Raw genomic sequence first — 25,239 nt, forward strand, 5'->3', positions numbered from 1 at the left:
TTCAACGTTTCGATACTGATACATCGCATCCAGAGGCGAATCCAGAATTTGAAGTTCTTGGGTGCCAAGTAGACACATTGATTACATCACTAAATCAATGAAAGGCTTCGATTCCATGCAAAGAAAATGTATTTCCTTAAATACAATAGCCAAAAATATTTACCATTTATAGCAATAACATTTTCTTTTTTATTGAATCAATCATCAAGGTTGGATGTCAGTGTTGGTGTTGGGGTTAAGGTCAGGGTCATATCCAGTTTGAATATTAGGCCCAGGGGTTCGGTTTTGAGTCGGATGTCGGGGTCGAATCTCGAATCAACCATTGGGATCGTGCCCAAATTCAGGTGTTGGGGTCGAGGTACGGTCTAGTTTGACTATCAGATCCTTTATCGAGAGTTGGTGTTAGGTCCTAAGTAGGGTCTCAAGGTCGGATTCCGAATCGATCGGATGTTGGTGTCGAGGTCAAGTCGGGTCCAATTCTAATAGGTCCCAGATTGAGAGTCAGGGTTAGGTCCTTGCTTAGATCGTGGGGTCGAATCTCGGACTGTCGTCGAGGTCGTGTTTTGGGGTCGGATCGCAGTTCGAATGTCCGATGTCGAGTCAGGAGTCGGAGTTAGGTCATGAGCTGAGTGTCGGGGGCGGATCTCAGATCGATCATTGGAGTTATGTCTTGATTCAAGTGTCGTGGTCGGATCTCGGATTGGTCATCCATGTTGATTTTCGGGTCAAAAACTATCTTTCTGAAAAGTATTTCCTACTCTAGCCAATAATGAAAGATGTTTTCTGAAAAATATTTTTCATTCACCAACCAAACATGAGAAATAAGTTACAAACCAATTTGTTTTCCAAGATTTTCAAAAAACTTTTACATGAAAAATATTTTCCTTCGTACCAAACACACTCGACTTCTTACAAGAGTTCTGCATTCATAGTGCTTGAACCTGAGACATTTGTTAATAATGGAAAATTTTCAACCATCCTACCACACCTCCAGAGGCGGACCCACACTATGGAGAAGGGGTGCACTTGCACTCGCGAGCTAACTTCCGAAAAAATCATATGTATATATGTATATCTATTTTGAAAAACTGGTAGAAATTAGGATATATTTAACAGTGCACCCATGAGATGCATAGAAATGCCCTTGTGCTATTGGTACAAGCTAGAAATATCACCCTTGAGACTAGGGTTCAAACCCAACTAAAGGTCTATTTCTATTATTTTTATTTTAAGTTTAGCTTAGAGCTCGTATTTGAGCTAAGGTTATATATTAGTGCACCCAAAGTCTTCAAATCTTAGGTTCGCCTCTGCACACGTCAGTAGTATCTAACATAGAAGGCTCAGTATATTATCTGTTAGTATGTGCTGCAAATGTTGGCTATTTAAACATTGTATTCCATAGCCAACAAAGATAAATATGTGTATCTAAGTGGTACCAAAAATTTGATTTACTGAAACATAATTTCAGAAGATTGAAGACACATCTATATGTACCAAAATTTCCAAAAATATAGTCACATTTTCCAATACCATAAGCCAAGGCAGGACAGAAGGTTAGAAAAGAAACAACACTACTGAAATACCAAGAAAATGATTTAATGTCTCTCAAAGACTTAGTGATGAAGAGCTACATTGCTCGTACTCTCAAAACTGTTGCCACACCCGTGCCATATACTCCGAAAATTTACTACTTTTGAAGTAGCTGACACACATCGGGTCAACCCGTTGATATTTTTTATGCTTAAGGCAATGACACTCATCAACAACAAAACATGCTAGTTAGACATAGAGTAATTTCAATTTAGGTAAACAGCAAAAGAAGGGACACTTATATTGTATATATATGTGATGATTGCTACAACAATTTGTCTGGCTCTTTAATGGAAGCAAATTTATTGTCATGGTTCAACAAATGAAACCTCAAGGACAATTTAAGTTTAATTTTCTTGAACTTATGAGATATTATTAACAGTAATGAGATGACAACATCTTTGATTTTTTCTTATAGTTTCTATGGGATTGGAGAACTAAGACCCTCTTGAGAAGACAATGGCCTGAGAGCATGCTGTCTTTTTGAATAGGATAAAGATGGTTTCCTCTTGAATGACGGGCGCTTTTTGAGTTTGTGCATCGTTCTCTTGGCATACATTGATCGGAAAAATGGTGTAGCTCGTTCTTTTAGCTTGAGAATTATAAAGAATAGAAGCCTGTACATCACGATGAGGGAGTATAATGCAAGTAAATCCCACCATTTGGAGTGATCCAACGACAATTTGAACATGTTCGTGATCACATATTCCCCTGTTAGTTTCTCTCCGCCAGGAATTAGTGGATCAAATACAAGTCCAATCATGTCATTTTTGTATGATCCCTGCGATAGTATTATATATGTCATCGTCAAAACTATTCTTAATACACAAGAATCTGTTTTTAGTCTTCATTTTGTCCATAGATTATGTATGTAATAGATGTTATCGATACCTGTAAGCCCCATGCCCCGTATCCAATAAATGAAATTGGATAGCGCCAAATTGGCTTGGGAAGATCTGGCAGTAAACGGAAGAATCCAGCAGTCATCATCATGATTCCCTGTATAAGGCAACGCGACAAGTAAAATTACTTGACATTGTTGTAGATAAAATAAGATGAGAAGAGAATTAAGTGTGTTAAGCAGTTGTAACTTACAAGCACACCAGCTCCTGTTATGATTCCCATTAAGAAGTTTGGAACAAGTGAAGCTACAATCATCATGCAACTCTCAACAACAGCGATACAACCAAAAAGATTTAGGCAGAAAAACACATAACGGAAGAATCTAGCCCGAAACACCATGTAATAGGTGATGGTTCCAGTGAGGAGTGAAACTGCAACTAAGAATGGAAATGATGAGAGGAAGTTTGCTAATACGAAAGCTGCAACACCATAATGCCCGTTAAGCCTTTCTTTGGTAAAAACCTGTAAAATGAGATATAGTATCAGTCCAAAATGTTTCAAAACTCGCGACAAAAACACTCAAAAGTAGCTGTCCTGTATTGTACTTGGGAGTCGGATAAAGTTATCTTCGACTGAAAATTAGGATCATATATAGGAAATGGATGTTTACCTTCATTTCTTCTATGAAGGATGGAAAGCCACCAATGGACATGAAAGTCATGTAGCCGGTGACAAATCCACCACAAGCTCCCCGAGCCAAGATTGCTGTGTAACTGGTGCCAACATCATAGAAGAGGGTACCAACGGCAAAAGCTACAATAATATAAATTACTATACGAGACCAATAATATCCCTTGTCTCTTGACATGTTTACAAATGATCTCCGCGTCAATGTCAAAAGTTGCTTTCCCCAACCAGCTTGACTTCCTTTTACTATCTCAATCTCAACACCTTGCTGCAAACAAAAGGATGCATTAGGAGCTCCTCCAATTGATGTTAATCATCGTTAACAGAATGGTCATTGTGTAAAAGTATGTCAATGCTGTTATAACGACAAAATATGCATCCGTGATGAAAGCATTCTACATGACATCTTTTGTAGTCTGTCAACTGAATAGTACTGATCATATGAGAAGTATCAGCACATATGAATCTAAATGCGGCGTTTAGCACACCCTACATTTCAGTAACTCCTTTAAGAGAAAAACAGTAAAATAAAGAAAAGAGGATCGATCATAATGAGTAATCACATATGAAGAGTGGGACAAGGAACTAACAGTGGCTAAGAGTTCTCGCATCCGTGACCTGGCCCTCGTTGCGTATGGTGAGTGCTTATATTTGCTTGCAAGCAGTTCTTTTATTTCTGCTGTTGCCATGTTCATTAAGTAGTCACTTTTATGTGTTTCCTGCATTAAAAAAAAACAAAGATTATCTCTCTTGAGTATATGGTTTTGAGAAAAGGATACACAACCTATGATCCAAAATTAAGTAAGATGAATGACTGATTAGTATGAATTAGAAATTAATTGGTATCAAAGATAGAAAAGGAGTAAAACTATACTGGCAAAAGTTGTAGTCCTCAAGTTTCTTATTTTTTGTATTGCCAATAGAAAAACTAGAAATCCACTACTTGAGTCCATAGGTTTTCAGTGTATTTGTGACGGGAATCATAGTTCTTACGTAACACCTCGAGCATGTTTAACATAAAATTTTCCATTTATGTAACACTGAGTCTTTGGGAACGCGGTAAACATATGTTGAAGGCTTTGCCAGTGCTTCACAAAACTACCATCGACAAGTCTAAATCCTGACACTTGAAGGGAATCAATAGCCAGATTCAGTTTGAAGTTAAAAGCTGATATATATACTTCCTCCGTTTAAATTTGGTTGTCTGGTTTTGACTTGGCACAGAGTTCAAAAAAGTAAAGAAAAAATTCTAAATCAAAGATACGTGGAATGCACTAAAATGCCCTTTTAATTTTGTGGTCTTAAACATGTCATGTGGAAAGTTGAAATTAAAGAATTGCCAAAAAAGAAAAGATTCTTGTAAACGAACTAAGATAAGCAAATTTAAACGGAGGGAGTAAAAGACTGATACACAAGTAGTTACACATCCATCAGCCACGGGAAAAGACTAACCAGAGTGGTCATAATAAGAGGTGTTAAGACTGCATCTGCATAGCTGTAGTAGCAGTTGTTGAAGTTTGTGATCATTTCATCTAAAAGTTTAAGCTCTAACAAAGAGCTAGCACGGTTTTTATTACTTTATTATATTATGTTTCAACAAAAATCATACCCGGAGTCTTTGTGATCCTTTCAATGTGGCTGTAACGACATCAAAGTCCGAATTAACACAACGTAGGAAATGATCAGATGGATTTCTCCTACTTGGACAAGGAAATCCAGATTCAGCAAAGAACTGAAATATCAATAACAATATGCATACGTTAAATTCATTCTCATCAGAAAGAACAATTGTAAATGTGCTTGTCTTCATTAAGATATTGCGCGCATACCTGTACTGCCAATTTTGCTTCTCCAAAATATACAGCCTCTCCACCAGACAACAGAAAGAGGTCATCAAACAAGGCGAAAACTTCACTACTAGGCTGATGAATTGACGAGATAACTGTTCTTCCATCGCGTGAAATATTCTTAAGAGCTTGAACAACAAAGAATGCTGAGGCACTGTCAAGACCAGTGGTAGGTTCATCAAGAAAAAGTATACGAGGTCGTACAAGGATTTCAAGTGCAATGCTCAATCTCTTTTTCTCCCCACCACTTATTCCTCTTACTTGCCAATTTCCTACCAGCCTATCAGCACAATCTCCTAGCCCCATTTCCATTATTGTTCCCTCCACAATATCGTCTACCTCTTCTTTCGTCATGCTTGTTGGAAGTCGAAGATGTGCTGAATACATTATTGTTTCTCTAGGTGTTAGAGTTCCCAACAGTGTATCCTCTTGAGTAACATAAGCCTGAAACATTCACACAGCTCATCAGAAAGATACGAGGTCATACAACTTCTACATTCAAATCCGTTAACTAAAAAATGTTTCTCATAATGGAAATGTAGTTTTAGACAATTCCAAGTTTTATGTAATATTCTTATGTCTATTGAGTACTTTAAAGAGCTTCTGTAACTTCGATATGTTATCCAGAGTTGATTATTCAGGTAGTCACTCAGTTAATAGTTATTATCTTAGGATGTCACTTTCTTTGTTGAAAATAAAAAAGAAAGATGACTTTCTGAGATAATACATATTAGCTTAGAGACCATTTGAGAAATCAATCCCGCGTTTCCATCTATATTGGAACAAAAGATAGTAGGCAGATATTATTACATAAACTAGCACAAGTACACGTCCTGCTTAAGCGAAACAGGATGCTTATGGCAAATACTCAAAGTGCCTAAAATGTTGTATTTATAACAGATTAAAAAGGTTCAATCAGGATAGCTTACAACAACACCATAGTCCAACCTCCTCTTCTTCCCATTGAGAAGGATATTTCCAGTCATTACGACATTAGTCGACAGTCTACCTGCAGTTCAAACCAAGATATGTATGATTTAGCAAAGTGTGGATGTAATATATAATCACAAGAAGTGAATTTCATATCCCCTATTATCACTTTCAACCAACAAATTCAGAATTTATTGGATTGTCTAGCATGCAAACATGCATATTCCACAAGAAATATCTCTAATTTGTACCTATCTCAGTGGTATGACAACAAAAAATAGAAGTTAAAGAAGGGAATAGATAAAAAGGAGATGATAAGAGAATTCTCAAGGCTCTAGCTAAGAGTATAGAGATCAAGACATCACCCAAAGACGAGATACTCCATCTGTTTCAATTTGTTTGTTTGGTTTTGACACACAGAATTTAAGAAAATAAATATGACTTTTAAATATTGTGATCATAAACTAAAGATACGTAGCATGTACCAAAACATGTCATGTGGAACGTTAGACATAAAGAGCTGTCACAAAAGGAAAAAAGTTATTCTTTATGAAACAAGCTAAAAAGAAAGCAAGACAAACAAATTTAAACAGAGGAAATATACCTTTTAGTTATCAAGAACCAAGGGAATACTTATACCTATTCCTTTTGATAAATTGAAAACCAGATTTTTGTTCTTATCATATATTTATTGATTTATTTATTGCCATCGGTCTCTTGCTCATATTTAGCCTTGGACCCCTTGATTTGGGATGCATTCCCAAACAACCCAACTCATAGACAACGCCTTGTGGTGTAACAGAGTTCAGGCACAACGGGGCTCTCACTCTTTTTGGGCTATGTTCTTATATTGGTTTTACCTTTTATCATCAAAATTGATAACACTACTAATCCTATCCTCAGCAGATTAGGTAGTTTACTCATTGAAAAGATCCTAGTCCAACAAACTTCATCTTTTATTTTGTAAATAAATAAACATTTATATGAATTCAATGCATAGTGTTATGAATTATTTCTGAATTCATTCCAAGCAAATTGAAAACTTCAAATTGCAAAGAATTCCTCTCTCCGTGCACTTTTACTTGTTACATTTGAACTTAACACATTTATGTTTATTTCACCACAGTATCCCTATTAGTTGATGTTTAGTATTAGGTTTTGGAAAATGATTTGGGGAATAAGTAATTAATATTGCTAAACTATAAAAGAATAATAATTGTCTTTTCTTAATATATTAAAAGTGACAAATAAAAAATAAAAAAATATTTTCTAAAATAGTGGACAAGTAAAAGTGAGCATAGGGAGTATTTTTTAAACCAAATAAAATAGGAATGGGAATGTTCATTTTGTCTAACCAACTATAAAAAAAATCTGGTTTCCCACCGGCCCGTGTGGTGTTTGGAGTCCACATTGGAGCCCTGATTAAATTCAGATCGTGCTCTACAGGGCCCATTGGAGGTGGCACTCCCAAACCAAACGAATTTTCTCCATATTCAAAGCTCGAACCGAGACCTCTAGCTAAGGGTGAAACAGTCTCACGACAAAACACGTTAATAACTGACTCTACTTTAACACAAACAACATTATTAAATGTGAAAAATATAGGTTTCCAGTATTCTTATTTTCCAGATAAAGGGAGAAAAAATTCATAGAATTTTATCAATTTTAAAGCAGAAAACCAGTCGTAGTATGTGGTCAAAGACCTGCTTAATGAATGCCCAACTACCCTTGGTGACATTTAATTAAAGGGCATCTCAATTTTATTAACTGAATTTGTGAATCGATGCACACCTGTTAAAGAAAAGTTGTGATAAATTAAATATTATTTTCCACATTTACCCTTTTACTTATTGTCAAATTAGTCTTTAAAATAGAAATAATTCAAAGTAAAATCATAAATATGAACAATTAATTCTCTTGAACTTATCATATAGAAAATGTAAATAAAGGGCAAATATGGAAAAACTTTGAACAATTCACTTATTTTGAACTATGAAAAAAACCCCAAAAAGTCAGTTAATATGGAATCAACGGAGTATATATTTATTTACACATAGATCTGCAATAACAAATGATCTCTTATGACCACTTGTAAATTGAGTAGAAAAAACTGATATTTCTAGATGTTTAATGTGTAAAAAAAAATGAAAAAGCATAAACCTAAAAACAAATTTGTAACAGATTACAAAACCAAAATCTCCTGATCTGCAATAATATATGTCTATTCAACTATTTTCACATGAACCCTTTAATTTATTATTTTTTGCTAAACATAGGGAATTTGATCCTTCAAACTACCCAAAAAACCCTATTAAAAATAGGACATAGAAGCATTGTATTTTTATTCAACTAGAAATATACATTACATCCCCTTTCACAAATAACATTCTTGATCAAAATAGGAAACAAAACAAAAAAAATACTACCAAAAACAAACACAAAGCTCAAACATATTCCATAACTATATGAGATCGATCAGGATTTAAATGTGAGGTAATTTCTTTCCATCTGTCTAAACCTTACAAATAATGTAAATATCCGATTCCAAGATATAATATGTACCATTAAATCGAAGAGCATACAAACTAACCTGCTAACGTATCAAGAAGTGTAGATTTTCCAGAACCAGAAGGACCCATAATAGCCATAATTCTACCAGGTTCAGCATAACCACTTAATCCATGTAACAACTTCTTAGTTGGTCCTTGTCCAAAATTTGGCAACATTACTGTTAAATCTTCCCATACTAAATATGCAACACCTTGACTATGGATTACACCTCTTTCAATATCACTACTACTACTTGTCACCTCTATCTCCATATCCAACCAAAATAATTTTTTAAAAATATCTCAAGAAATATATTGACAAAATTGGTTTGTCATAAAATGATGATGAGTATAATGATGAGTACAAAAAAAGTGTAATAATATATATGGAGTTAGATAATGGACATTATGGCAAGGTTTTATGTCAAAGGGGGATAGGTGGGAAGTAATGGAAATTAATGTTATGGGGTCCAATGCATGGGGTTTACAGTTGCAATTAATACATTATTAATTGTTGCCGCCTAGCTAGGACTTTTTTTTTTTTTTTTTTTTGTGAAATATAGTTTTCATACTAGTCAATATTTTGGTCCATTATTTTGCCTTGATGTGTGCTTTTAACAACATTTTTAAATGAAAAATAAATGTTATATCAAAACTACTCTCTCGGTCTCTAATTACTTGTTCACTTTTGAATTGACACACATGTTAAGAAAACACTGATTGACATAGTGAGTTTACCAAATTAAGTAATGAGGGTATAATAGGTAAAACATGTTCTATCTTGATTTGTCAAAATGGGTAAATAATTAATTAGATATAACGAAAAAAGAAAAAATGGACAAATACTTAGAGACATCGAAAGTAATAAATTGATGGAAAAAGATGGTATATACGTCCTTCGGTGGATCAAGAAATAATAATTTTTCCCATGTTATGATATCTTATTGATTAAGCATTTGCGTTTTAATATAGATATATATCGTTATCAGTTATTACCCCTAATAATCATCATACTATACTAAAAGCTATGAAAAGAGCTTAGGTGTAAAATTGATCAATTACCAAAATATCCAGTAAAATTGAATGATGTTTTAATCAGAGTTTTTACGAAGTGACAATTCTTTTCTAACTAAAATGATTATATATATATATATATATATAAAAAAAAAAAAGTTATGTGGTTAAACAAACTTATACTACTTAATTATTCATCATAGCTATAGTTTGCTATAATTACCACTCGCGACTAACATTATACATTAATTACGTGGGTTGATTTTGAGTTTGTATAATTAGTCACGTTTGTATTTGTATAATTCACCAGAATATACAAATACATATTATACAATTATCTAATCGATATACATATACAATTCACCTCTCTCCCACTCTCTGCCCTCTCTCGCTCGCCTCTCTTCTCGCTCTCCCAATCTCGCTCGCCTTTCTCCTCCCTCTCCCAATCGCGCTTGCTTCTCCTCCCTCTCCCAATCTCGCTTGCCATATATACAAATGCATATGTATAAGATACAATTATCTGACCGATATACATATACAATTCACCTCTCTCCCACTCTCTGCCCTCTCTCGCTCGCCTCTCTCCTCCCTCTCCCAATCTTGCTTGCCATATATACAAATACATATGTATAATATACAATTATCTAACTGATATACATATACAATTCACATCTCTCCCACTCTCTGCTCTCTCTCACTCGTCTCTCTCCTCTCTCTCAATCTCTCTCGCCTATCTCCTCTCTATAACAGGTAGCTACGAGTTGTAATTATCAAACTATAACTATAGAGTGGAATTAGGCTATTTTTGAGTGGATATATGTGAAAGTTCCTATATATATAGCTATATATTGTTTTGGTATCATTAAAATTAAGGGAAAATGTCTGAAAAATACTCCAACTTTGACAGAAATTGTTGTTACGATACCAAACTTTATGGAGGACCTTTTACCCTTGCACTATTTAATACTGTATTTTAAAAGTATATATGTGCCCACGTGGACACATTACTATTTATAATTATGCAATATTTATGATGTCCACGTGGGCACATATATACCTTTAAAATACACTATTAAATAGTGCAAGAGGGTAAAAGGTCCTTTTCAAAGTTCGGTAACGTAACAACAATTTCAGCCAAAGTTCGAATATATTTCAGACTTTTTTCCCTAATTTTAATGATAACAAATCAAAACAATATAATAAAAAAAAACTATTTGTGGTGAATTTATTTTTGGGACAAATTTATATGATGAAGAAGAATTTGGGGAAGATCTAAACAAATATGGAAAAGAAGATATTACGAGTAATAAGATGGAACTACAAGAGAAAATATGAAAGAAAATAATTTATCCAAATCAAAAGGTTTAGGACTCTATAAATAGAGGTTTGTTGCTTCTAACTTAATCAACATTCACAATGTAGTTCTAGGGGCTTTGAAAGTTTTGGCTAGGATAAGAATTTATGGGACACAAGTGATATGTTATTTGTGTGAACCTCTGATGTATTTTGAGTGAATTGATTGAGGTTGTTTCTCTCTATATTTTGTACTCTTATATTTATAGAGTGGATTGTTCATATCCTTTGTGGATGTAGATCGATTGACCGAACCACGTTAAAATTTTTGTGTCTTTTGATATATTTCTTGTTTGTCTTCTTACTCATGGTTTTTCGAGGTTTGCTTTATTGGCTTCTGTATGATACCTAATTGCTTCAGTCCTAACATCGAGTTCACAAAAGATTCCCTATTCAGAGTGATACAAGTTGAAAATTTAAAAGACTGATGTGATTACATTCAAATCAAGATCTAAGGTAAAATAAAGAGGATCTTGAAACTCTCTTGGATTGCTTAAATAAGGGTTCATATGTATACAAGCCTGCAGAAGAGTTCAGAGAAATTAATAATGGGAAGAACAATTGTTATTTTGAAAAAAAGATATCTTATTGAAGAAAAAAGATGTTCAAGATTAAAGTCCAATTTTGAATAGGGAAAATTGTATGAAATAGCAAATTATTAATTCAAATTAAATGTTATAGCCATAGTTTATTTTAATTGTAATTCACAACAAACATTCCCTTTTTTTGCCATTTGATTCGATATACAATTAGCCATTTTCGGTATACAATTAGTCATTTTATACATTTCGGTATAAAATGTGTTTGTGTTTGTATAAAGCGAGAGAAAAGTGTATATACAAATACAAATACATATATTTTCGTCCTAGCTATACACTTATAATTATACAAATACAAATCTTATTATACAATTACAATGTATAAATGAATTTATACAAAACTGAACAATTTGTATAAAATTGGATGTTTCTAGAGAATTATACAAATCAAAAGCTCCATAGCAAACTTAAAATTTGTTATGGAACGCAATTATGCAAACTATAGTTATAACATATATGTGATACCTATTACAATTGTGAGTTGAAAAGAAGCCAAAATATGCATTACATCTAAAAAAATTGTGAAGATTGTACGTGGATGAAGACTTGTTAACTGTAAAAAAAAGAAAAAGATATTGAGTGAATATTTATAATGGAAAGAGATTATTATTTTTCAAAATCAAAAAAGGAAAATCTAAGGGGAGTTCAAATTTTTGGCATCATTTATAGCAAATGTCTTTATTACATATTATCTATTAGAAACCAAAATTGCATTAAAAAACTAGATGTATATATATCACCACAAAAGCACAAGAAAAACTATCAAGAGGATTAAAGTAGCTTAAGATTATGAAGCAAGAATGATCAATTATAACAAGTAAATTTGATTTAATCATTACAATTCTTACACCATTCAAATATGGTGGTATAAATTATAATTGGGTCAAGAAATGTATCAAAGAATTAAGACATTACTTCAAATAGAAGATTCATCGTATCAAGACATATGAAGCAACTATCAGATTTACTAGAGCATGATGAACCATTATTGAAAGAAGGAGTATGGAACTGATTCAATATGCAACCATACGTATGTTTGTTAAAAGTATCTGACCATCTCATCTAAAAGTTTAAGCAGTTAGAGAGAACACATTTTTATTAGTTAATTATATTCACAACACGACCCTTCACGTGCGGGCCTGATTTTTTTTCATAGATGATCAAGCATGTGGAAATTCTTTTTGATATGGGTGACGGTGAGATTCAATCACAGGACCACTGTTTGCTCTAATACCATGTTAAAATGTACATGTGACCATCTCATCTTAAAACTTAAGTTGTTAGAGAACATATTTTTATTAGTTAATTGTATTCTCAACAACTTTCATCTCAACCACTCCCAAATTTCTTTGTTCTACTCTTCATAAGCATTGTAATTCACCGTCGATTTTTATTTTATTTTTTGCTTAGAACGGAAGGATTTTATTCATAATTAAAGTGCATCCATACTCCCAAATGCTCGATCAAAACCTGCCATCAACACAAATATGTGTTGTCATTATTTAGAGAGTTTAGTAATATCAGTGAGTCCGTTCACACCAGAATATGCTTAAATTTTTTCTCTTTTGCAAGAGTCAGGCCAGGCCATGCAATAGGGCTAACAGATCAACATGGTAAGCAGTGGCAAATTTAGGTGCAAAAAATAGGGCACCCGAACCCGTGGTCTCCTCGTAAAATTAGATATTTTATGTATATATTTTCTAACATTTGTATAATATTATATTCTTGCACCCGTACTATAAAAAGTCTAGTTGGTCCACATGGTTAAATGTTGAGCTTTTGACTTTGAGGACTAAGGATCAATTCCACTTAATACATTTTTCTTGGTGCACCCATATTCGAAAAATCCTAGATTCGCCTCTGATGGTAAGCATTGTTCACTTTGATCTTACATGCAAATCAGTCTATCCAATCTCCTGAGTGATTTCTTATATATTTAAATTATTTTTAATTGAACTCACACTCTTAAATCTTAAAATTCAAATTATAAAGGATCAAATTTTAGATCTGCATCCGTTTCAGACACCTATACTCGAGTCCAAACAAACTTAGGTTTAATATTGTTGAATGATGACTGATGTTTTAAGTCAGCAGCTCCTTTGTTTTGGAATAGTAAGCAGTTTATTATACGTATGTATATGTATGTGTGACTGTACATTTTTGTTAATATAGTCAAAGACTTTGCTATTCTCATAACAGAGAGACTTTATTTTATGCATGTGGGACTATTCAGCTTTACTTGTCAAAGTAAATTTAGAAAAGGAAATACTTCATAAAATTACAATTACCTAAGTTATATGGTAGTAATTAATGTACCTAAAAACTTACATTATAATTTTTTTTTGTCTAAAACACAATTCGATATATAATAATTTACCTTCGGTATATAACAATATACAAAACTTTCATATTTTTTTTTATACAAATATTTATGAGATAATTACACTCTCTAATTCAGGGGCGGAGCTACATGGAACCCAGGGGTTCATCTGAATCCCCTTCATCAAAAAATTACATTGTATATATAAGATCGATTTAGTGATATATGGTTATATACCAAATGATGAACCCCCTCAGCATAAGTCAAAGGCTTAGTTTAGTGGTAAAGTGGGTTCACGATTTTGACAAAACTCCTCAACTTCATGAGTTTAAGTCCGTGTAGCAACCTCTTTTTTTCATATTACAGTTTGCTGATGTTGCCTATTCTTTTCCCTAGCCTCAGTTTCATTGTTTCCATACTCAACAGGGCTAGAAAAAAAAATCGTAATATGATTTTTTAACTTCTGTTTTATTTTTCGTGTTGATATAAATTTGAATCTTATTTAGTTGCTTATATTTGATTTGATCCGTTTATATGTGAATACTATTAATGTGCTTACTTATTTTTTTGATGAAAATCCTGTCTCCGCCATTGCTCTCTATGATAACAATCCTACCAAAGTTGGCTCAGGTTTTACATAAATTAAATGAAAACTTATTTTTCAATATTAGCCCAACAACTCAATCACACCAATTTCTTCCCTTTTCATGAAGAAATTGGTAGCATATAACCTTGCAGTATATAATTATTTCACTAGCAAAAAGTCAAATTTGTAGTTGCTGTTCTCTAACTCCATGGAGAACTAAAGGGTTCAATTTCTGAATCTCTAGAAAATTTAAAACTTTTGGAAGTTCTCAATTTGTGCAATAACTTTATAGGTTGTCATTGTTGTAACTCGAAGTTTTAAAAATTAAATTTCCACAAATAAGCTTTGTTTTGAGTAGGATTATTGCAAAAGATTGATTATGTATTGAGAAGCCTAAATCCAAATTCTTAGGTGATTTGGTGTAGTTTTTAAAATGTTTTTGATGAATCTGGTGCTTAGATTCAAGGGAGAAGACGAGTTCAATTTTTTTGTATAATGATGTATGTTGACACCCAATTTTGTCCCTCTTTTCTTCTAATTTATTTCGTTGAGCTTCTAAATTACTAATAAGTCGAATACTTTATAATTCATTACTATTTTTGTTTATTACTATTATTGTAACCTTTATTATTTTTTATGATTATCATCATTTTATTATTTTCACTATGGGAAAATGCATAAGTACCCCCTAGCCTATGCCCGAAATCCCAAAGACACACCTAACCTTTACTAAGGTCCTATTACCCCCCGAACTTATTTTGTCTGTAATATTCTACCCCTTTTTGGCCTACGTGACACTATCTTGTGGGCCCAACGCATGTTGACAAAATTTTCAAGGATAGTGTCACGTAGGCCGAAAAGGGGTAGAATATTATAGATAAATTAAGTTCGGGGGGGTAATAGGACCTTAGTAAAGGTTAGGTATGTCTCTGGGGTTGGGGGTACTTATGCATTTTCCCTTTTAAAATTACATTTTTTATCAACATCATTACTATTACTTATTGTCGTTACTTTATTTCAAGTTTCTTACTTTCTAAACTTTTAACATAATGTATATTATGGAGTACTAGTTATTAAGTTAGAAGCTCAAAAGAATTAATTTGAAGAGGAAAAGGCCCACAATATTTCAACANTTATAGTTCATAGATGTTGATAATTATAATAAAACTTAAATCAAAATCAAATTAATACTAATGCAAAAAGAAAATCAATTCAACACTAAGAATGACAATAATATTGAATATGTGTTCTTTAGTTTTACATTGGTTTAGGCAATTAAAATACATAATCTAATTTTAATTTTCCTTAAATATTTAGTAATGTAACTAATAGTACTTATTAAACTTATTTTAGCATGATTTAGTACTTTTAAATTATCATAATTTTCATTATGACTTTGCAATATTTATTTTATATGATGATTTCATTATTATTCTTTATTGAATATTTTTGTGTCATCAATACTAATCTCATATTTTGTGTTATTTTTTTAAGAAACACCTTAGATAATTGTATTTTGATTGGACTAAAATAATATTTGGAGCACAACTTAATTATATGTTTGTATGCAAACTTTACCGAAAAAATCTAAAAATCTGAAAAAATCCGAGGTTTATTAGTTTGGTTTGATTTATAAATTTAAAAATTCGACACAATGGTTTGATTTGATATTTGAAAGACCCGAACCAACCCGAGGTTGAAAAACCCGAAAAAATCCGAAGTTTATTAGTTTGGTTTATAAATTTAAAAATTTTACACAAATGGTTTGGTTTGATATTTGAAAATCCCGAACCAACCCGATCATGTACACCCCTAGTTGACACCCAATTTTATCCTTCTTTTCTTCTAATTTATTTCGTTGAGCTTCTAAATTATTAATAAGTCGAATACTTTATAATTCATTACTATTTTTGTTTATTACTATTATTGTAACCTTTATTATTTTTTATGATTATCATCATCATTTTACTATTTTCACTATTTTAAATTTACATTTTTTATCAACATCATTACTATTATTTATTGTCGTTACTTTATTTCAAGTTTCTTACTTTCTAAACTTTTAATATAATGAATATTATACTAGTTATTAAGTTAGAAGCTCAAAAGAATTAATTTGAAGAGGAAAAGGCCCACAATATTTCAACAATTCAGCCAATTTGGATATACAAAACGCAACCCAAAATTTGGCCTAATAATAGCCCAAACAAAGTGCAATTCTTCTCAATTAATTCAGCCAATTTGGCTATATCCAAAATGCAGCTCATCTCGGCATCATTTGTTTTCCCAATAAAGAAGTTTTATGTTTACAAAATCTACTTCTTTTTATACGTTTCTAACAATATAATTTTTCACAAGAAATATCCTTTCGATTATAGATTCTAAAGGTTTTAAAACGTAGCTTTTACAAATAATTTCCTCATCTTTCACCTTAGCCTAATTAATTAATTTAAGATTATGGATCTTAAAGGATGTCTTTCCCCTTCCTTTAGTTTAATTGAACCCTTACCTAGAATATCATGTTTAGTAGACCTTAAAATGGAGTTAACTTTAGACACTAACTTTAATCGTTTTAGGTACCCTAATTCACCGTAATAATTAGGTGGTGACTTCTTAAATTAGTTATTAAGTTGAAAATCACCAAAATGTTGTACACTATTTTGACCCAGATAAAATGGGGTATAACAATGTATAACAATATATTGTATATTATTGTATATGAGTGTATAAATCTCTCTTACAATTTTGTATAATAGTATATATTTGTTGTATAATATTATATATCAAGTTTTTAAACATTTTTGTGAAAAAAAAAATATAAGAGTTTTTTTATATTTTTGTATACCTGATGTATAATATTGTATACTTGATTATGTTTTAGGATAAAGATTCGTAATGCAAGTTTTGTGTTATATTTTTGCAATGTAAATTATGTAATTATACTTTTTTGAAATAATGTCAATATTGAATAACTTGATACACAATATTTTATACTCAATATATAATATTATACAAAATTTTAAGTGATATTTACACTCAAATCCAATAATATGCAATTTTATACACTATCATACAAATGAGAATTTCGTCAAACTCCGCTGGATATTTACAAGAATAACTTAAGTCTTGTGATTTGNATATTTGTTGTATAATATTGTATATCAAGTTTTTAAACATTTTTGTGAAAAAGAAAATATAAGTTTTTTTAATATTTTTGTATACCTGATGTATAATATTGTATACTTGATTATGTTTTAGGATAAAGATTCGTAATGCAAGTTTTTTGTTATATTTTTTTAATGCAAATTAGGTAATAATACTTTTTTGAAATTATTTCAATATTGAATAACTTGATACACAATATTTTATACTCAATATATAATATTATACAAAATTTTAAGCGATACTTATACTCATATCCAATAATATGCAATTTTATACACTATCATACAAACGAGAATTTCATCAAACTCCGTTGGATATTTACAAGAATATCCTTAATTCTTGTGATTTGGTAACATAACCCTTACAACACCTTGAGTTATCCAACGTGAAAACATTGCAAGTAGCAGCTTCAACAACTTTTGTTACATAATCATTGTTGGTAATGGTGAAGAAGAAGGATCGAGGCTCGCTTACGAGAAAATTATATTTACATATGTGGTGTTATCATCTCGATTTTTAAAAATCTTCATCCAATAAAATATTTTAAATACTTTTTCATTTCTTTTTAAAATTTTATGATAATAGTGTTATTATCTTGATTATTTTATTGGTATTGTTATTTGAGTAACTCTTTTCATCACAATTTTAGCAAAAGAAACTAAATCACCTATTGGTTGTTGCCTATGATAAAATTTGAACCTGAAATATCACACCACTCATCTTAGGATAAAAATATTTCTCAGTTGGAAATAGATTAAATTGATAAAAAAAAAAAATCTAAATAGAATGTTATAAAATGAAACTTTACCTAACAAATCGTGCGCCTTGTTTAATTGAAACTGTAAGGTAATATCCTAGCAAAATCAGTATGACTAACAAATCGTTATGATTAGACTTCATTGTATTGAATATAAATATCAGTCAAAAAAGCAATAATATGAACCGTAAAAGAAGCAAGTAGAAATTTATTGAAAACTACAATGTAGTATAATATGTACACAACGGAACACTAAAAGTACAAGCATATAAAGATGCAAAGAAATAAAAAGGGTAATTACTTTGTCACTGACAAAACGACTTGACTTCATCCATTCATTTTGGTCGAAGATAACAACTCATCAAAAATGGTAGGAAAAACTACCTAATAGAATCACAAAACAACATCGGTATGCAATAATCGAAGAAACAAAGAAATACTTTTGAAATTTGTGGTTTAAAATAAGTGATAGATGTTTGTGTGGCTATAAATCATTTCATTAAGGAGAAAATAGANGAAGCAAGAATGATCAATTATAACAAGTAAATTTGATTTAATCATTACAATTCTTACACCATTCAAATATGGTGGTATAAATTATAATTGGGTCAAGAAATGTATCAAAGAATTAAGACATTACTTCAAATAGAAGATTCATCGTATCAAGACATATGAAGCAACTATCAGATTTACTAGAGCATGATGAACCATTATTGAAAGAAGGAGTATGGAACTGATTCAATATGCAACCATACGTATGTTTGTTAAAAGTATCTGACCATCTCATCTAAAAGTTTAAGCAGTTAGAGAGAACACATTCTTATTAGTTAATTATATTCACAACACGACCCCTCATGTGCGGGCCTGATTTTTTTTCATAGACGATCAAGCATGTGTAAATTCTTTTTGATATGGGTGACGGTGGGATTCGATCACAGGACCACTGTTTGCTCTAATACCATGTTAAAGTGTACATGTGATCATCTCATCTTAAAGCTTAAGTTGTTAGAGACCATATTTTTATTAGTTAATTGTATTCCCAACAACTTCCATCTCAACCACTCCCAAGTTTCTTTGTTCTACTCTTCATAAGCATTGTAATTCAAAGCAGTTTCATTTGCATCCCTTTCGAGAACATTTGTAATACAAGAAGGAGATGCTTCAACAATATAAAATTTGTTTCTAATGTGTGAGTATAGAGTGTTGTCATTATTTAGAGAGTTTAGTAATACCAGAATATGCTTAAATTTTTTCTCTTTTGCAAGAATCAGGTCATGCAATAGGGCTAACAGTTCAGCATGATAAGCACTGTCCACTTTTATCATACATGCAAATCCTTCTATCCAATCTCCTAAGTGATTTCTTATCATGTATTCAAATTATTTTTAATTGAACTCACACTCAAAAATCTTAAAATTCAAATTATAAAGGATCCAATTTATAGATCTGCATCCGTTTCAGACACCTATACTCGAGTCCAAACAACTTAGATTTAATATTGTTGAAGATGAATGGTGTTTTAAGTCAGCAGATCCTTTGTTTTGGAATAGTAAGCAGTTTATTATATATATATATATATATATATATATGTGTGTGGCTCTATATTTTTGTTAATATAGTCAAAGACTTTGCTATCTCATAACAGATAGAGACTTTATTTTATGCATGTGGGACTATTCAACTTTACTTGTCAAAGTAAATTTAGAAAAGGAAATACTTCATAAAAGTACAATTACCTAATTTATGTGGTAATAATTAATGTACCTTAAAACTTACATTATAATTTTTTTTGTCTAAAACACAATTCGATATATAATAATTTACCCTGGTATATAATAATATACAAAACTTTCATATATCTTTTTTATAAAAATATTTATGAGATAATTACACTCTCTAATTCAGGGACGGAACTATATGAAACCCAAGGGTTCATCTGAACCCTCTTCATCGGAAAATTACATTATATATATAAGATCGATTTAGTGATATACTGTTATATACCTAAGAGATGAACCCCCTCAGCATAAGTCAAAGGCTTGGTTTAGTGGTAAAGTGGTTCACGATTTTGCCAAAACTCCTCAACTTCGTGAGTTTAAGTCCGGGTAGTAACCTCATAGTTTAGTTTGCTGATGTTGCCTATTCTTTTCCCTAGCCTCAGTTTCATTGTTTCCATACTCAACAGGGCTAGAAAAAAAATCGTAATATGATTTTTTAACTTTCTATATGCAGGAGCGGCTCAACGTAATTGGGGGCCTAAAGCAAAATTTTAATTTGAGGCCTAAAATATAAACAACTTCGTATACATATTTATTCAAAATTTATTTTTCTTACACTATTTAGATGGAAATTATTAGATTTAGTATTGTTTTTTCAGTTATTGATTTTAGGTAAGATTTTATCAACTCAACATTGAAAAACACCATTTCAGTGAGACAATTATTATATGAATTGTAAACATAATTTTATAAGTAATAAGTTGACAAATACTAAATAAAGATATGAGTTATAAGAACCATAGAATCTGATTCAAGAAGTTGATGACTTGATATACACCATTTTAATATGCTTGTTGTAATATTTGAAACTAAAATTTAAAAAAAAAAAAAAAAGAATTTGTAATTCACTTTGTTCAACACTTTTCACTATTGATTCTTATTTTTAACAAAGTATAAAAGATGTTAAAGTGTGTAAAATAATATATTTTTTTATCATAATTAATCAATTTTTTCTATAAAAATTTAACACATAATATATTCTTGATAATAATTTGGGGCCCCCAAATTAGGCATAAGCCTTATTTTACAAAGGCAAGAACCAGCTCTGTCTATATGTTTTATTTTTCGTGTTGATATAGAGTTGAATTTTATTTAGTTGCTTATATTTGATTCGATCCATTTATATGTGAATACTATTAATGTGCTTACTTATTTTCTTAACACCCTTAATAGAAATCTTGCCTCCGACATTGCTCTCTATCACTTGGATAACAATCCTACCAAAGTTGGCTCAGGTTTTACTTTCTAGTTTTTTACCTAACTAATTTGTCTAAATATCTACATAAATTAAAGGAAATCTTATTTTTCAATATTAGCCCAACAACTCAATCACACCAATTTCTTCCTTTTTCATCATGAAGAAATTGGTAGCACATAACCTTGCAGTACATAACTATTTCACTAGCAAAATATCAAATTTGTAGTTGATGTTCTCTAACTCAATGGAGAACTAAAGGGTTCAATTTCTGAATCTATAGAAAATTTAAGACTTTTGGAAGTTCTCAATTAGTGCAATAACTTTATAGGTTGTCATTGTTGTAACTCGAAGTTTTAAAAATTAAATTTCCATAAATAAGCTTTGTTCTGAGTAGGATTATTGCAAAAGATTGATTATGTATTGAGAAGCCTAAATCCAAATTCTTAGTTGATTTGGTGTAGTTTTAAAATGTTTTTGATGAATCTAGTGCTTAGATTCAAGGGAGAAGACGAGTTCAATTTTTTTGTATAATGATATATGTTGACACTAGGAGTGTACAAAATCGAACCGAAAACCGAATCAAATCACAAATCGAGTCAACCCGGAAAAAAAATCCGACTAGTGGTTTGGTTTGACTTGGTTTGGTATTGGGAATAAAAACCCGACTATATTTTGGTTGGTTTGGTTTTAACAAAAAAAAAAATCCGAGACCAAACTAACCCAACATTATATATGTAATTTTAAAATTTTATTTTATACATAAAAATATTTACTTTGATATAATTTTAAAATATTTCTTATACTATTTCATAGTTTTTATCTTTTAATATATTATTTCAAGTTTGAAACTTAGAATTCGGAATGGTCCAATAAAGATTATAGTTCATAGATGTTGATAATTATAATAAAACTTAAATCAAAATCAAATTAATACTAATGCAAAAAGAAAATCAATTTAACACTAAGAATGACAATAATATTGAATATGTATTCTTTAGTTTTACATTGGTTTAGGCAATTAAAATGCATAATCTAATTTTAATTTTCCTTAAATATTTAGTAATGTAACTAATACTTATTAAACTTATTTTAGCATGATTTAGTACTTTTTAATTATCATAATTTTCATTATGACTTTGCAATATTTATTTTATATGATGATTTCATTATTATTCTTTATTGAATATTTTTGTGTCATCAGTACTAATCTCATATTTTGTGTTATTTTTTTAAGAAACACCTTAGATAATTGTATTTTGATTGGACTAAAGAAATATTTGGAGCACAACTTAATTATATGTTTGTATGCAAACTTTACCGAAAAATCTGAAAAAATCTGAGGTTTATTTGTTTGGTTTGATTTATAAATTTAAAAATTCGACACAATGGTTTGGTTTGATATTTGAAAAACCCGAACCAACCCGAGGTTGAAAAATCCGAAGTTTATTAGTTTGGTTTGGTTTATAAATTTAAAAATTTTACACAAATGATTTGGTTTGATATTTGAAAATCCCGAACCAACCCGGTCATGTACACCCCTAGTTGACACCCAATTTTGTCCTTCTTTTCTTCTAATTTATTTCGTTGNGTTTGATTTATAAATTTAAAAATTCGACACAATGGTTTGGTTTGATATTTGAAAAACCCGAACCAACCCGAGGTTGAAAAATCCGAAGTTTATTAGTTTGGTTTGGTTTATAAATTTAAAAATTTTACACAAATGATTTGGTTTGATATTTGAAAATCCCGAACCAACCCGGTCATGTACACCCCTAGTTGACACCCAATTTTGTCCTTCTTTTCTTCTAATTTATTTCGTTGAGCTTCTAAATTATTAATAAGTCGAATACTTTATAATTCATTACTATTTTTGTTTATTACTATTATTGTAACCTTTATTATTTTTTATGATTATCATCATCATTTTACTATTTTCACTATTTTAAAATTACATTTATTATCAACATCATTACTATTACTTATTGTCGTTACTTTATTTCAAGTTTCTTACTTTCTAAACTTTTAATATAATGTATATTATACTAGTTATTAAGTTAGAAGATCAAAAGAATTAATTTGAAAAGGAAAAGGCCCACAATATTTCAACAATTTAGCCAATTTGGATATACAAAACGCAACCCAAAATTTGGCCTAATAATAGCCCAAACAAAGTGCAATTCTTCTCAATTAATTCAGCCAATTTGACTTATCCAAAATGCAGCTCATCTCGACATCATTTGTTTTCCCAATAAAGAAGTTTTATGTTTACAAAATCTACTTCACTTTTTGTACGTTTCTAACAATATAATTTTTCACAAGAAATATCCTTTCGATTATACGTTCTAAAGGTTTTAAAACTTAGCTTTTACAAATAATTTTCTCATCTTTCACCTTAGCCTAATTAATTAATTTAAGTTCAACCGATTAACCATTTTTAATGGATCTTAAAGAATGTCTTACCCCTTCCTTTAGATTAATTGAACTCTTACCTAGAATCTCATGTTTAGTAGACCTTAAAATAGAGTTAACTTTAGTCAATAACTTTAATCGCTTTAGCTGCCCTAATTCACCGTAGTAACTAGGTGGTGACTTCTTAAATTAGTTATTAATTTGGAAATCACCAAAATGTTGTACACTATTTTGATCCGGATAAAATGAGGTATAACAATGTATAATAATATATTGTATATGAGTGTATAAATGTCTCTTATAATTTTGTATAATATTATATATTTGTTGTATAATATTGTATATCAAGTTTTTAAACATTTTTGTGAAAAAGAAAATATAAGAGTTTTTTTAAATATTTTTGTATACCTGATGTATAATATTGTATACTTGATTATGTTTTAGGCTAAAGATTCATAATGCAAGTTTTGTGTTATATTTTTGCAATGTAAATTAGGTAATAATACTTTTTTGAAATTATTTCAATATTGAATAACTTGATACACAATATTTTATTCTCAATATATAATATTATACAAAATTTTAAGCGATATTTACACTCATATCCAATAATATGCAATTTTATATACTATCATACAAACGAGAATTTTGTCAAACTCCGCTGGATATTTACAAGAATAACTTAAGTCTTGTGATTTGGTAACATAACCCTTACAACACCTTGAGTTATCCAACGTAAAAACATTGCAAGTAGCAGCTTCAACAACTTTTGTTACATAATCATTGTTGGTAATGGCGAAGAAGAAGGATCGGGGCTCGCTTACGAGAAAATTATATTTACATATATCGTGTTATCATCTCGATTTTTTTAAAATCTTCATCCAATAAAATATTTTAAATACTTTTTCATTTCTTTTTAAAATTTTATGATAATAGTGTTATTATCTTGATTATTTTATTGGTATTGTTATTTGAGTAACTCTTTTCATCACAATTTTAGCAAAAGAAACTAAATCACCTATTGGTTGTTGCCTATGATAAAATTTGAACCTGAAATATCACACCACTCATCTTAGGATAAAAATATTTCTCAGTTGGAAATAGATTAAATTGATAAAAAAAAATCTAAATAGAATGTTATAAAATGAAACTTTACCTAACAAATTGTGCGCCTTGTTTAATTGAAATTGTAAGGTAATATCCTAGCAAAATCAGTATGACTAACAAATCGTTATAATTAGACTTCATTGTATTGAATATAAATATCAGACAAAAAAGCAATAATATGAACCGTAAAAGAAGCAAGTAGAAATTTATTGAAAACTACAATGTAGTATAATATGTACACAACGGAACACTAAAAGTACAAGTAGATAAAGATGCAAAGAAATAAAAAGGGTAATTACTTTGTCACTGACAATACGACTTGACTTCATCCATTCATTTTGGTCGAAGATAACAACTCATCAAAAACGGTAGGAAAAACTACCTAATAGAATCACAAAACAACATCGGTATGCAATAATCGAAGAAACAAAGAAATACTTTTGAAATTTGTGGTTTAAAATAAGTGACAGATATTTGTGTGGCTATAAATCATTTCATTAAGGAGAA

The 25,239-nt window shown here is 30.6% G+C and overlaps 2 protein-coding genes across 2 annotated transcripts in view; both read right to left on the reverse strand.

The window, feature by feature from the left end:
- LOC125843977 (uncharacterized) overlaps nucleotides 1-25,239 on the reverse strand; it is a 621,631-nt gene that overhangs the window by 407,252 nt on the left and 189,140 nt on the right. The window lies entirely within an intron of this gene.
- On the reverse strand, nucleotides 2,010-8,821 carry LOC125843967 (ABC transporter G family member 15-like). The gene is made up of 9 exons (XM_049523174.1): nucleotides 8,488-8,821; nucleotides 5,897-5,976; nucleotides 4,950-5,411; nucleotides 4,730-4,852; nucleotides 3,711-3,839; nucleotides 3,104-3,388; nucleotides 2,686-2,955; nucleotides 2,482-2,589; nucleotides 2,010-2,371 (listed from the first exon to the last, which is right to left on the reverse strand). Exons 1-9 carry the CDS (start codon nucleotides 8,717-8,719, stop codon nucleotides 2,012-2,014), a joined length of 2,049 nt encoding a protein of 682 aa, XP_049379131.1. The 5' UTR covers nucleotides 8,720-8,821; the 3' UTR covers nucleotides 2,010-2,011.

The sequence above is a fragment of the Solanum stenotomum genome, chromosome 11 (assembly GCF_019186545.1).
Source record: "Solanum stenotomum isolate F172 chromosome 11, ASM1918654v1, whole genome shotgun sequence".
Taxonomy (NCBI): Eukaryota; Viridiplantae; Streptophyta; class Magnoliopsida; order Solanales; family Solanaceae; genus Solanum; species Solanum stenotomum.